This window comes from Poecile atricapillus, chromosome 12 (assembly GCF_030490865.1).
Source record: "Poecile atricapillus isolate bPoeAtr1 chromosome 12, bPoeAtr1.hap1, whole genome shotgun sequence".
Lineage (NCBI taxonomy): Eukaryota > Metazoa > Chordata > Aves > Passeriformes > Paridae > Poecile > Poecile atricapillus.
The window spans coordinates 20,360,265-20,372,466 of NC_081260.1; the positions used below are offsets into that span (position 1 = coordinate 20,360,265).

The 12,202-nt window shown below is 39.0% G+C and overlaps 1 protein-coding gene and 1 long non-coding RNA gene across 2 annotated transcripts in view; one reads left to right on the forward strand and one right to left on the reverse strand.

The window, feature by feature from the left end:
- LOC131583518 (uncharacterized) overlaps positions 1–12,202 on the forward strand; it is a 49,365-nt gene that overhangs the window by 3,502 nt on the left and 33,661 nt on the right. The gene's annotated exons all lie outside the window — the stretch shown is intronic.
- Positions 2,268–6,782, reverse strand: BRS3 (bombesin receptor subtype 3). Its single transcript, XM_058847704.1, has 3 exons — positions 6,352–6,782; positions 3,291–3,642; positions 2,268–2,675 (listed from the first exon to the last, which is right to left on the reverse strand). Exons 1-3 carry the CDS (start codon positions 6,780–6,782, stop codon positions 2,268–2,270), a joined length of 1,191 nt encoding a protein of 396 aa, XP_058703687.1.

Below are 12,202 nucleotides of genomic sequence, written 5' to 3' on the forward strand. Positions count from 1 at the left end.
AGTGGAAAATTTGGTCTCTGACAGAGACAAATTGTGAAGTCCAGAAACATGTAGATCTGTTTCCCAAAGGGATTACTAAGATAAAATAAAGAATGTTGTAGGCAATGGTATTGTTGGTGGATATTTCTTTTGTTTAGAATTCCCTGTAGTAAGATCAAGGAAGATAAACATAGGTTCATTAGTATGTACGCTTCTCTACTTATTTCAGTCTCACCCTACAGCTCCATGAAGGAAAGAGAGAAGAGGAAAATAGCAGTGCAACATGTTTCTAATATTTGTGCATAGCTCTCTACCAGGCAATGTATTACACTGAGACAAAGAGAGTAAAATAAGGTCTCTGGAGTCTTTTATGCCATAAATTGTATTTCTGTGTTATTGTATTTCCATTTATTTTAGTGATCCTGTCCTGGTATGAAATTGGTTCAATAAAAGGAGGACTCAATTTGAAAATTAGTGCTTGTAGCCTTGCATCTTGTAACGTGAACACTGTAGTAAAACAAGGCCAGGTCTGATGGGATTAAACTGGTCTGTCATTGACTGGTTTACGATGATAACAGAGGCTGTATTGCAATGCCCCCGGGATTTATAGTTTGGCCTTGTTTTTCTGATTAGAGCAGGCAACAGAGTGAGTCTGTAAATACATTTTCTCATTTTATAGTCAACTTAGTTAATGGTGCATGAGTAGACGGATTTCCAACCATATGTTGCTAAGGGGCTCTGTGCAGGTGAAGGGGGGCTATACCTTCAAGAGTTAGTTAAAATTGAAGCTTCTGTGACTGACAGAATTATTTTAATTCATATGTTGCAAATTCTGTTCTATCTTTTAACTCACAAATTCTTTTTTGGAGTAGAAGTCCCTCAGTTTAAGCAATGGAAAATCGATTGTGTTTTCTATCACCAGCTTCCACAGAACAAAAATTTTGGTTCAGGGAACACAAAATTCATAAAAATAAGTGTCACGCAAATATTTTGTAACATGGGGTAGGAAGATTTGCCTCCTGTACTTCCTAATGGGAAGGCAGTCCCCGCCAGCAGTGCTGCTGAGCACGGACAGGCTGTCCTGGTTTGCGTCTGCAAGCCTAGTCATAAAATCAGTGGATTTGATATTAGAAGGTTTATGGCATTAAGACAGCCCATCCTAATATTAAAATGGGATACAACTTGAAGAATAGAAAATTAGTATAGTGAAAAAAAACAACTGTCCCAGTGTGCTTGAATATGTGTAGACCACTTAGATACAACCACATACATTACAGCAGGTGTGGATCTGTGCAGGTAAAGGGTCAGTCTGACTCTCCACACTGTACATTTTTCACTTCAAACTCGCTCTAGTCTCATTCGGTAGATTGGACACACAGTTCCATCTGAGAGCAATCAAGGTTGTACACTCAAGACCACTTTGGGATATAAAGTAAGGCAGGAGGGGATGTTTGAGCACTTTAGAAGTGCACTGTAAATCCCAAACCGAACTCTTGATACAGTTCCACCCCAATTTCTTGATGTTAAATCATTGTAATGATAAAGAACTATCAAGATGTTTTACCCATATATGAAAAACAATTTTACAAGTGTGGTTAAAGGTGATTATAAATTTCTCAGAGTGATGATCACCTGCTCGTTCCCTTGACTTCCTTAGGAACATCCATCTCACTACAAAGCAGTCAGCTCTTATCCAGAATTTCTAAGTCACTGACAGAGCAACAACTACTGTGGATCTGGCCCATAATGCTTTTTCTTTTTTTACTTCACAGCGCTACAAACCTTTGTCTTCTCTCATTTTAGCATTCCTTCTCATGTGTTTACCCATTTTTAGCATTCAGGACAAGAAAATAAATTAATCAAAAATGTGCCTGATTGATCGTGTTATGATCATGTGGCTTTGCTTGCTTGCTGTAGATGCAAGTAGTTGTCAGAACCAGCTCTCAGTCATGACTCAATGAGCAAGTCACCAATGACAAAACTGTCCTTACAGCCAATTCTTCACCAAATCTAAGTCCTCTCCTGCCCAGTCCAGGAATTCTGGCTAAGAATCTGTATTCATGCATGGGAACGTGAGTAATCCTTTTGAGCTTATGCTGGAAAGTTCCACTGTTGCAGCTTCTTCCCCCACACAGTTTGATTTCTTTATTCTATAGTTTGAAAAATGAGGAACTCCTGATGAACACACTTTCATAGACAGGGCAAGCCATGGCACCCCTTTCCAGGATGCCAGTAGCAGTGACTTGATTGCAATGATTCAGTTTCTGTCCTTCTTCATCCCACATGGACTAAACACTTTCCTCTTCTTTTGTGATGCTATAATCTGTTAGCAGTGTAACACTGATTTCTGAGCCATGCATGCTGCCCGTGATCGACGGGACTCTGGTAGGAGAACTGCTCTGGGGAGCACTGGGAGGCTTTGCACAGAATGCTGACTTGCAGCATAATACTTGCTTTTTAAAATGTTGCCGGAAACTTTTACTCAGCCAATAAAGAGCAAAAGGATTGACACAGGAATTGCTGAAGGCCAAGGCACGGGAAAAAATAGTTGCTATCAGATGAAAGGTGGAAGCATCAACAGAAGTGTGGTATGTGAAAGAGCGGTACAGGTAGAGGATGTGGTTGGGCAACCAGCAGAAGGCAAACAGAGCCACAAGCACCAACACTGTCTTTGCAACTCTCTTGCGGGATTCAATCTACAAGAAAGTAATTCATAGCTGGTATTAATAGCAATTATTAAAATGTTTGTGTTGTTGGTGCTGATTTGCAAAGCAGTGTAAAAGTCTAAAGGTACAAGTAACCAAAAAAGCAAAATATAGAAAGGAAAATGAACAAACAAAAACCCCAAACCAGAAGAGATAAATGGGAAAATAAATCTATTTTATAATTTTTTAACAAAGTATTCCCAGTGCAGAGCACATTTCCTCTCCATTATAAATCATATGACACTCTTATCTAGACTAGGATTTAAAAGTACCGTAATTAATATGTCAGCTCACATGGATGTGGTCCCAGTGTTTAAAATTCAGTGTTTTAACTCTTGAGTTTACAGGGTCATGGTAAAGCATGACAGAGCTGTCTCTCTTTAGGAAAGCAGGAACACTCACAAATAAAGAGTCGTGAGCATGTGCCTAAGTGCACAGCTGAGTTTGGATTCAAATTTGGTATGGGCTGAATTTGTGGAGCTTTTTACTCCATTATCAGGCAAAGATACTTAAGAATTTGGATCTAATCAGCACAATAGACTTTGGAAAATTGGTTTAGTTTAGTTTAGTGTTTAGTTTAGAGTTTAGTGTTGGATCAGAGCTTACCTGCTTACGGGCATGACCGTGTTCTTCTGCTGGCATGTTGGATGTACTTTTATATAAAGTTCTGGCAATAAGAAAGTAGTAGACAGAAATGACAGCTAAGGGCACAATATAGAACACTAAGAAGCAAACCAGGGAGTGAGCTTCCTGTAAGATTTTCTCAGATACAGGGTAGGGGGCACATGCTTCAAAAGTTACGTTTTTCTCAGGATTGCTGAAAGAATACAAATCTGAAAAAACAGCCTCTGGGATAGCAAATATCATGGAGACAATCCAAACACAGCCGGCTTTACAGCAGGTCTTCAGGAGTGCATCTGAAGTCTGCAGTTCCAAGGGTTTAACAATGGCTCTGTACCTAAAATGACCAACATCACTGTCAGAACACAGAAATAATGCAAGCACTGACACTGCAAAATTCCTAAGGCTAAAGCCATTACTGGTCTTGCTAAACAAAAGGTGCTGGAATCCTCTTGGAAATGAAAACAGACACTAGCTCTTTGGAATTAAAATGGAAATGTAAAAATTAATTTCAAGCATGTATTTTAATGGATTGGCAGGCAGGAGTTGCCATTAAAACCTTGCGATGTAAAGATGACTTCTAAAGTTTGGATTGGGATCACTAAGGGCAATTATCACTCCTAATTTCATGATACTGCCTTGAAAGATAAATGAGGGAATTAGTATACAACATTAGTGTGCAAATTAGTATGCAAAACTGATGAAGTTTTTCTATGAAAGGGGTTAACTATTTTATAAATACGTGAAACCAAGCATGTTCGCCCCTCCTTTCTTCCGTCTTCCTAAGACCCCTGCTGAGTGCAGTGATCTGACTCAAAATAATGCTCCAGGATTCATTCATATTTATGCAGGAGAGGGCACTGCTGTTTATTCATGCCTGTGATTCTGCAGCATGTGGACTGAGTCAGGAATATGAGAAAAAAATCTGGATTAATCTGTAGATGTGTGATAATCTGTGTGGAAGTGGGACATGGAAGAAGACAAACTTCCATGAAGGCAGATGAAGCACAGGGAAACAATATTCCCTGTCCCTAAAGGACTAGGGAGTCTTGATAATGTAGAAAGAAGCAACCCCTCCAGTTGGGGCACAAGGCTGGCATGAAAAGAAAGGCGGTGAAAAGGGACCCAGAGGATAAAACAGCTTAGCTGTACCATTTTGCACAAGCTGAGGATCTGGTCTTTTTCTCCTCTAGGAAAATTTAAATAGAAAGCTGGAAGCTGGCTTGCTACTTATCAAATAAATAAAATTTTTGTTGACTTTGAGCTCTTGTAGCATATTGGAGCATGGCAGTCTGGCATTAAGCACAAGACTGATCTAAGCTTGCTCTGTAAGTTTATGATGTAGTTAATCTGTGAGAATGTGGTGCAGAGTATTTATATATAAGAGCTACCATGAATAATTAAATACAGAAGCAAGTGTCTAAACCATAGAATGAGAGAAGAGTTGGGGTTGGAAGGGATCTTTAAAGGTCATCTAGTCATGGTGAATTCTGAATTGACATCCTAGAGGACCAAGACCTTGGAGCTACAATAGATAGTTTGATGTAAACATTAGCTTTGTCTTCAGCAGTAGTTAAAAGCCCCTAAAATAAACCTCAACTAAAACAACAACAAAAAAGCAAAATGTTAGGTAGTATTACGAAAATAAATGTAGAGCAAAAGAGACAGTTGTGCAACTACCTGTATCCGTGATTCATGCAATTTTTGATTACCATGTGTGCTCTGCACACCTTAACTGAAAGAAACACAAACAGCCTAAGGATGGATTACAACATGAATAGCCTGGAGACATGAATAGGGATCACTGTCTCTTCTAACACAAGTGCAAGCACCATCAAATGTAGCCATGTGCAGTGTAGAGATAAAAGGAGTTGTTTTGTACAAGCAGTGATAGTCATTGCTAAGCAAGTTTGAGAAGAGGCTGAACAAGTATCCAGAAGAGAAATTCTTTGAGGTTATTAAATAGACAGAAACCACATCTGTTCGGTGTCATCTGAAGGCATGGGGTTAAATATGTAGTTGGACAGAGGTTTTTATTCTTCCTATGTGTCTTTTGTTGTTCTTATACTACCACTGCTGGAGGCTGGTCTACATGGATCCTTGATTTGACCCTATGTGGCCATTCCTGTGCTGGCTGATTATTTTGGAGTACAGTAACAGTACCACTGGTAAAATTCTGAATGAACATGAACAATTTGCTATTACATACAATCCGCAATTTCTGGCAGTCAAGATGAAGATCTTTTTCTCTCTTAATACTAAATATAATTTTCTTGTTTTTCTACTCCTCAATGCTCCTGCTCCTGCTGATTGAACTGAAATCTCATCTTAGTTTTGTTCATTCAAGAAAGAAGTATACAGAAAACAGATTCAGCACTTCCTGACAGCAGTCAGAACACCAATCCCTCCTAGCAATGCTGTCATTACAACCTGAGTTTAATTTCGTGACCCCTGGGCTAAAATATTTCTGTAAAAGATAAAAGAACTGCAAGAGAAAAAAAAACCAAACAAACAACACTTTTTAAGATGAAAATTACATTAGCCATCAAATCATGAGAGTCATTCTTTTGTCCCCCAGTCTGTTCTGTGTTTTCTTTTGGCTTTTTATCCCATGTCAGATTTTTATGTTCTAGGATTTTAAAGCCTCCCTGAGTGCACAGGTTAAAGAATTTTCACTCATATTCAGTTTTATTTTTCATCTTCCTTGAGTACTTCACTGTACCACTAGATAGCACCAATACGCTGTCCTTTTCCCAATTTACGCCATTTCCCTTTTCTGTGCAATTGAGAAAAACCCTTGTACTGTACTTCAAACTAATAAAAGGTCAGAAGAATTAAAGAGTTTTTCTCCCTTCACTCCCTTCAAAAGAAGTGCTACAATTTTACTAACACATATTTTTAAGTTACATGGGAGACTGGTAGTTTGGGATTTTTAGTCTGCACAATGTGCTGTTTAAGACTCTGAAAAATTATAATATCTGCCATTTTATTATTTTCTAACTTCAAACCTGCATCATCTCCTGGCAAATCAGTTGCGCAGACCCACCTGTCAGCACTGAGAACAGTCAGGGTAAACACTGATACTCCAACTGATGTTAACTGGATAAAAGACAACAGCTTGCACCCAATTCTTCCGAAAAGCCAGGTGTCCACAATGTAACGTGTTGCATCTATAGGCACACATGTTAACAAAAGCAGCAGGTCTCCAAATGCCAGGCTGGTGATGAAGATGTTGGGAACCGTCTGCATTGATTTAATCCTGAAAAAAACTTTGATGAGTATTGCATTTCCAAGGAGACCCACAGAAATGATCACAGCATATGTAACATAAATTGTGCACAGTATTTCTAATCCTGGAAAGGAGTCTTCGGTCCACTTTTCATTTGTGGTTTCATTATCAGAGCTTGATTTCAGTTCTGTACCATCCACAGGTGCACACAAAGTCTGATTAGCAGATTGTAAGTAAAATTGAGACATTTTTTTAACTGTTTCTTCTCCCCAGGCTGGACTTCAATTGATCAAAAAATGTTTAATATTTAGCTTGCAGCATGTCAGCAGGGTCAATGGAAAGGTACAAGTTTGTGTCTGAAATTCAGATTCCTGTTGCACATTAACTATAACTACTTTCACCCCCTTCTGGATGTCAAAACATGCCTAGGAGAAATGCACATAGATCTTGTTCTGAACCGGAGAGGAGGAGAATTTTTTTATTGGCTTTTCAGTGAGTGGAGCAGAGAGGGAGGAGGAAAAGAGAAACAGGATTCCTTTAAAGACATTAGCTGAAATAAGGTGGGGTTTTTCCTGGAGATGTCTAGCAAGTAAATATCATACCTTATCAAAATTGTAACATTAGGATTTGTATATTACATAGCAAGCTTTTGTTACTGTTGTTCAAAATTTTCTAAAATGAAAATAAAATGGAAAACTGAAATAGTTTTCTCAATAGTATGCGTAAGCAGAGAATATACTAATTTAACACAAAACTCTTCAGTATACATTAATGGCAGATAAAATATATCAGAATATAATTAGTATTTACTGAAAAAGCTCCAGAGACAGACTATGCTCTGATTAGCCTTTCTATCACAAAAATTCAGTGGCTTTCCAAAAGGCAATATAAAACCAAAATTTATGGCCACAGTCCTGATAACACTTAGGTTTTTTGCTTTGAAACAGTCCCACTGACATCCCACAACTTACACTAAAGTTCAAACAAGTTTGTCGGTAGTTTCTGGATAGATGCCTGTTACCTTGCAATAACTCATGTAAAGTATATGTATTAGCTTTGAATGGTACAACTGATGGTTCACATCTTCAGAGAGAAAAATTGCTTTTTCTTTCTCAATCAGACATGTTAGTAGTAGTATGGATTTTCTTACCTTTATATTAGTCAACAATCAAATCTCAAATATGTGCTCAAATCAGCTTACTTTGATGAACTCCTGATCAACTGTTCTAAGATACAAGAAATGTAGTGCATTGAGTTAAATCTCCTAAAATTAAGAAAACTGAGATCTAATATCTAAGTTGCAGGAGTGGAAAAGGGATCAAAAGACTGAAGTCTTATGCCTTGAAAATTAAGATCAGTCAGTGGACTACTTTTCCTTTGGATTGTTCTTGAGCTGTTACGTTGGTGTGGAGAAGGTACCCTGCTCAAATCACAAAAGCAACCTTATAGCTGAGTCCCTTTAGCTGCACATAAGCAGGCACACAAAATCAAGCTTGTTTCATTCACCAAAAAAAAAAAAATTCTCTAACTACTATGCATGAAAAGCCTAATATTTCCTCTCCCAGTCCCAATCCTTCCAAATATAACCATGCCATACATATCAGGTGATGAAAGACCAGGTGGTAGATTGCACATCAAATGGAAGATCTGTGCTGTGGCATGGTGGGAGAAGGAGTCACTGATAGAAGGAGGATTCATGAGTTAAAAATTCTAATTATGCTTTTTGAAAGTGCTTTTAGAAGAGAAGCTGTCATCAACCAGTACATGTCCTTTCATGCAGGCACAGTATGTAGGTTGCTCACAGATTTAGGTATCTTTGAGGATCCTGATTATGTTGTCCGCCCACACTGGTGTAGTACCATGCATTATACTTAATACAAAGTTCAGTAACTGTAGCAGATTGTGACAGCTTAATGTCAGATACTTATATAAAATGTTTCATTTTCCTGTATGGGAGATTCAGGGTGTCACCAAACATTGGGAACTAGCTGCACTCCCCCAAGTGTCGAGTACTCAAGGGTGGCATCTGAATGACGCATCGGGTGTTTAGCTGAAACTGGAATGGAGCTGAAAGAAGCTCATTGCTTGCCTTCAATTGCGCTAGAGGTTGGTTGATGCACCAAAGTTCAGCCAGAAGTAGAGATCCCAACCAGCTCTTACAGTCCCTGAGCTTCCACAGCCATTCGAGAGATTCAGGCTGGCAGTGTGAACTCTGAGGCTCGGTGGTATTGTGACTCGAGCATTTTGTATGTTGGGATGGAGGACCTGAACTGATATCCCTCTGTGTAACTCACAATTCACAGGACTGAGTTCTTGAGCTGTGAGTTGCTCCCAGCAAGCAATCTGGGGGATGATTCAGGTATGAAGGGAAAGCAGATAAACCTTGCAACCCATATTAAAGCCTCTTGAGGACATCAACATGTGTCACAGATACAAGCAACTCCAGAAAGTGGCAAAAGCTTAAAATTCCTTTTGGTCCTGGTGCATCATGTGCTGTTCATCCCAAACTGGACCTGAGTTCATGTATCCTGACCTGAATGTCCATTCTGATTCTTCACATTAGAGACCCCCACTATCTGAAAACACAGACTCATTTTCCTGGCTCTTTCTCTCTCTAACAGGGCACAGTACATATGTCTAACCCTGCTCAGAACAGCATGAAATTCTACTTCGTTTCCTCTTTCCACTGAAAGCCTGCTTTCCCCCCATCTTTCTGCCTCCCCAGGGGAATGTGGCAGAAGGAAGTTTCATCATTTCTCACAATTCTTTCTTCAGTCCTTATATTACTAGAGGTTTTAGGTAGTTGCCCAGCTTCTCTCTTTATGGAGCCTAACATACTGTCTTAGTGGATCAATAGGAAGTGAAGAACACTATTTTCAAAAAGCACACAAAGTAACATTGTCTAGACCCAATGAAAATCTGAAGGACAGACAGCAAACCACATCTGCAATATTTTTATGATAGCAGAATATTAGCCATTTCTGGTAGCTTTCTGTTGTTCAAATACAGCTGAAAAGGAAGAGAATGGCATTGTTAATCCAAACTGTGAAGTAATCTAAGGCATTATTTTAGAGCTTTGCCTCCTGGTGTGAAAAGTAATTTTAGTAATTCTGGCTATTTTTTCAGATTCCAGCTACAGAGAAAATAAATGCTCCTTTTGAACTCCATGCTGCAAAAAACATGAGAAAAATACTCAGGATTATATAATTTAGCTGTACTTTTAATGTAAAATTTCTGTTTTTATGCAGTGTGATGGTTGACTTAAATCACTGCCATATGCTGCATAGTGTCACCCACTCAGAAAAATCTTCTAGAACCATTTGCTCTGCACCAAGCCAAAATATGAAGAAAACAGCCAAAATCTTAACTCACTCATTAAAGAAAATTATTTTACAAAATATTCATTATTTTGTGTTGCTTAATTTTGGTATTTCAAGGTACATTGGTCATGCTGCATTGATCATTATTGACACAAATACGTAAGAATGCTTTGTAGCTAAAGTGCTAGGGGCACAAAACTGATGTACATTGAACTCCAGATATATTAGCCAGCCTGGTGTTTTTAGGATAATTTTAACTCACTTTTTTCAGTTGTTATATGTATAATTTCTGAATAGGACTATTTAGTAGTCTTAATTCTTCTTTTATATCTCAAATTCATTTTAGACCCTTTGATTGCCTCTCCTAGCCGTTTCACCATCTATTTATTGCTGGCAGATGTATCCTTCATTTCTCCAGAGAGTGAACTGACGTTTATGTTTGTCAGGTGTTAACAGTACAGAGATTCTGAACAGCTTGTCAGTCCTAGCTCTGAATTGGGTAGACTCTGTTGTGGCATCTTCTCTTAAAAAGGGCTTTTCTTAGGTTAGGATTTCTCCTACAGATGAGCCTGGTTGCTGTCCATGTGCCCAAACTCTTTAGTGCAAAGCAGGACTTTCCTCTGTGACACCACTGGCACATTTCTCCTACTCCTCCCAGGATGGAGAAAACTGATTTAAATCTAGCAGTCTCACCAGATCAATGTAAATCTGTCCCTTTCAACAAATCCCAGTACCCTTCCTTTTAGGTCATGTTTATCTGACATGATCGAAAGATTTTTGCTCCTTCATCAAAAAGTCCTGACCTGGAGTCCTTTAACAACTCCAGCTTACAAGCCAGACTTTGCATTTGTTACTAGGACTTCTGAAATGTATTTATCTTCCTAGTGTTTTCTGAACTGGCTTTGCTACTTTTGTTTTGGGAAGAGGAGTCCCTGCTCTAGAGACAACCTTCTCAGGGATGGGGTGTGTAATTGCCTTGTTTGACTTACAGACTCTGACTTACAGTCAGAAGGTGCTACGGCTTTAGTGTCTTCTCTTTGAAATTGCCAATGGCGTGACACATAACGGCAAGATGAGGGACAAAAACCATTTCATGGCTGTGTGACTGCTCCCAATCCATTTTGTAGTTTTAAGGCAGGCAAGTATTAAGTGGACAAGCCTGAATGCACACTGGAGTGAGCATCCATGTCAGAGAGAGCAGTCCATGTTCAGAGCAGATTACCAGCACATTCAGGGCTGTGTTCTCTTCTGTTCTGTCCTTCTGGGAGAATGGAAATAAGTAATTTGCATGCACCACATCGAGTGCCTCCAAAAACAGAGAGATCATCACCTCCCCATCTTGCCAGGCATCTATTTCAGAGCGGCAAGTCTCAGGCAAAGGGGAGGAATGTTGCAGAGGGCACTGCCCACACTGGATTTCTTCACATGTGATGACAAGATCTTTATTTCAGTGTCTGTCAATCTGATGGTTTTCATCACTAAGTGGGAACATCTCTATTGACTTTTTTACCATTGCCCAGTCTCCTGAGCAACTGGAGACAAAACAACTATTGAGCTATGAAAATGGAAAATGTTTTCTAGTACACAATTTCCTCATCTGTGTCACATTCATAGCAGAGTGTAACCATTTATCGTCAAAACTACCTATTTAAGAGAAAAATACATTGGTTTATTTCTGGGTTTATCTGCGTGGAGTTGATTTTACACCAAGGGCAGAGGGAGCTGTGCAGGTACTGAGACTCAGGGCATCAAATCCTGCAGCAATGTTTAATTGGAATGGTGTACCTGATTTTTGAAACTAAGATGAGCTACCCAATTAAACTTTCAAATACCACAAGACTTATCAGCATGTCTAGGAGCAAAAATAACAACATCCCAGCCCTCACTGTTACAAAAGTGAGATGGAAGGTCAGTTCAGAGGAGCTGCTCAAAGGAGCATTCAGTGATGCAGGAACAAGATGGGGTATCTTTTTGCTTAAAATATAAGAAAAGAGTTTTTGATTTTGTTACAATGCCCAAATCCAGACTGTTCAGTGGAATTAGTGTGATGCAGTTTGCCTGCAACAGGATCTCAAATGCTGTCATTAATCTATGGCTCCAAATACGTTTTATCCTGCTTTTTCCATTCATGCATCCCTTCCAGCCTCCTTTTCCAGGAGTTTCCTCAGTCAGTTTCAGTATGGGAATATCCAGTAAAATATTGGTGTAATTTATTAGAAAAGAGAGAAAAATAAACACCGGAACATATCCTTACACTTCTCTAGTTACAGAAGCCATCAGGCAATGAAGTAATTTAGCAAGGATAATTCTTCTGGGCATCCTTGAAACTCTCCGTGATAAATGTAATT